Below are 881 nucleotides of genomic sequence, written 5' to 3'. Positions count from 1 at the left end.
TATAATTTTGCAAATTTTGAACTACTAATATTTTACTTACATGTTGTGATGGCGAGTGTCATTGTCTCTCCTCTTTTCCTTCCTCTCACTGCAGTCACACTTATGTTTACTGTTCTTCCAGACTCAATACTTGAGCAAGTAGCAGTAAAGGCATCACTAAACAACGTTCGTTGATGTACTGGCCTCCCATCTGAACAATTTACTTCAAAATAATCAGCTACGCCATCTATGATTGTCCATTCTGCACTTATACTGCTGGTGTTGGATACAGTCTCAAATAATATTACTCTTTCCGGATCTGAAATATGTATAAAAATATAAGATGAAGAGCAATGACTGCTTTTACTGCCTGTATTATAGGTTACTTCGGATAAAATTAGTTCAGGTGGATCTAAACAAGAAAATGTTAAGAAATGAAATTCAACTACTTGCTAATTGATTGTGTATAATTTTGCTAATTTTGAACTACTAATATTTTACTTACACGTTGTGATGGCGAGTGTCAATGTCTCTCCTCTTTTCCTTCCACTCATTGCAGTCACACTTATGTTTACTGTTCTTCCAGACTCAATACCTGAGCAAGTAGCAGTAAAGGCATCACTAAACAACATTCGTTGATGTGCTGGCCTTCCATCTGAACAATTTACTTCAAAATAATCAGCTACGCCATCTATGATTGTCCATTCTGCACTTACACTGCTGGTGTTGGATACAGTTTCAAATAATATTACTCTTTCCGGATCTGAAATATGTATAAAAATATAAGATGAAGAGTAATGACTGTTTTTACTACCTGTATTATAGGTTACTTCGGATTAAAATTAGTTCAGGTGGATCTAAACAAGAAAATATTAAGAAATGAAATTCAACTACTCACTAAT

The 881-nt window shown here is 34.4% G+C and overlaps 1 protein-coding gene across 1 annotated transcript; it reads right to left on the bottom strand.

The window, feature by feature from the left end:
• Positions 1 to 40: 40 nt before the first annotated feature.
• LOC117108195 lies at positions 41 to 742 on the bottom strand (the record flags this gene model as incomplete). Its single annotated transcript, XM_033250157.1, has 2 exons — positions 41 to 298; positions 485 to 742. Coding segments are annotated over 2 exons (516 nt in total), but the record flags the coding sequence as incomplete, so codon positions are not given.
• Positions 743 to 881: the final 139 nt, after the last annotated feature.

The sequence above is a fragment of the Anneissia japonica genome, unplaced genomic scaffold (assembly GCF_011630105.1).
Source record: "Anneissia japonica isolate Jap-2015-1 unplaced genomic scaffold, ASM1163010v1 scaffold115405_len881_cov215, whole genome shotgun sequence".
Lineage (NCBI taxonomy): Eukaryota > Metazoa > Echinodermata > Crinoidea > Comatulida > Comatulidae > Anneissia > Anneissia japonica.
The sequence above is the reverse complement of the archived record's forward strand: the minus strand, read 5'-3'. Positions and strand labels throughout refer to the sequence as shown.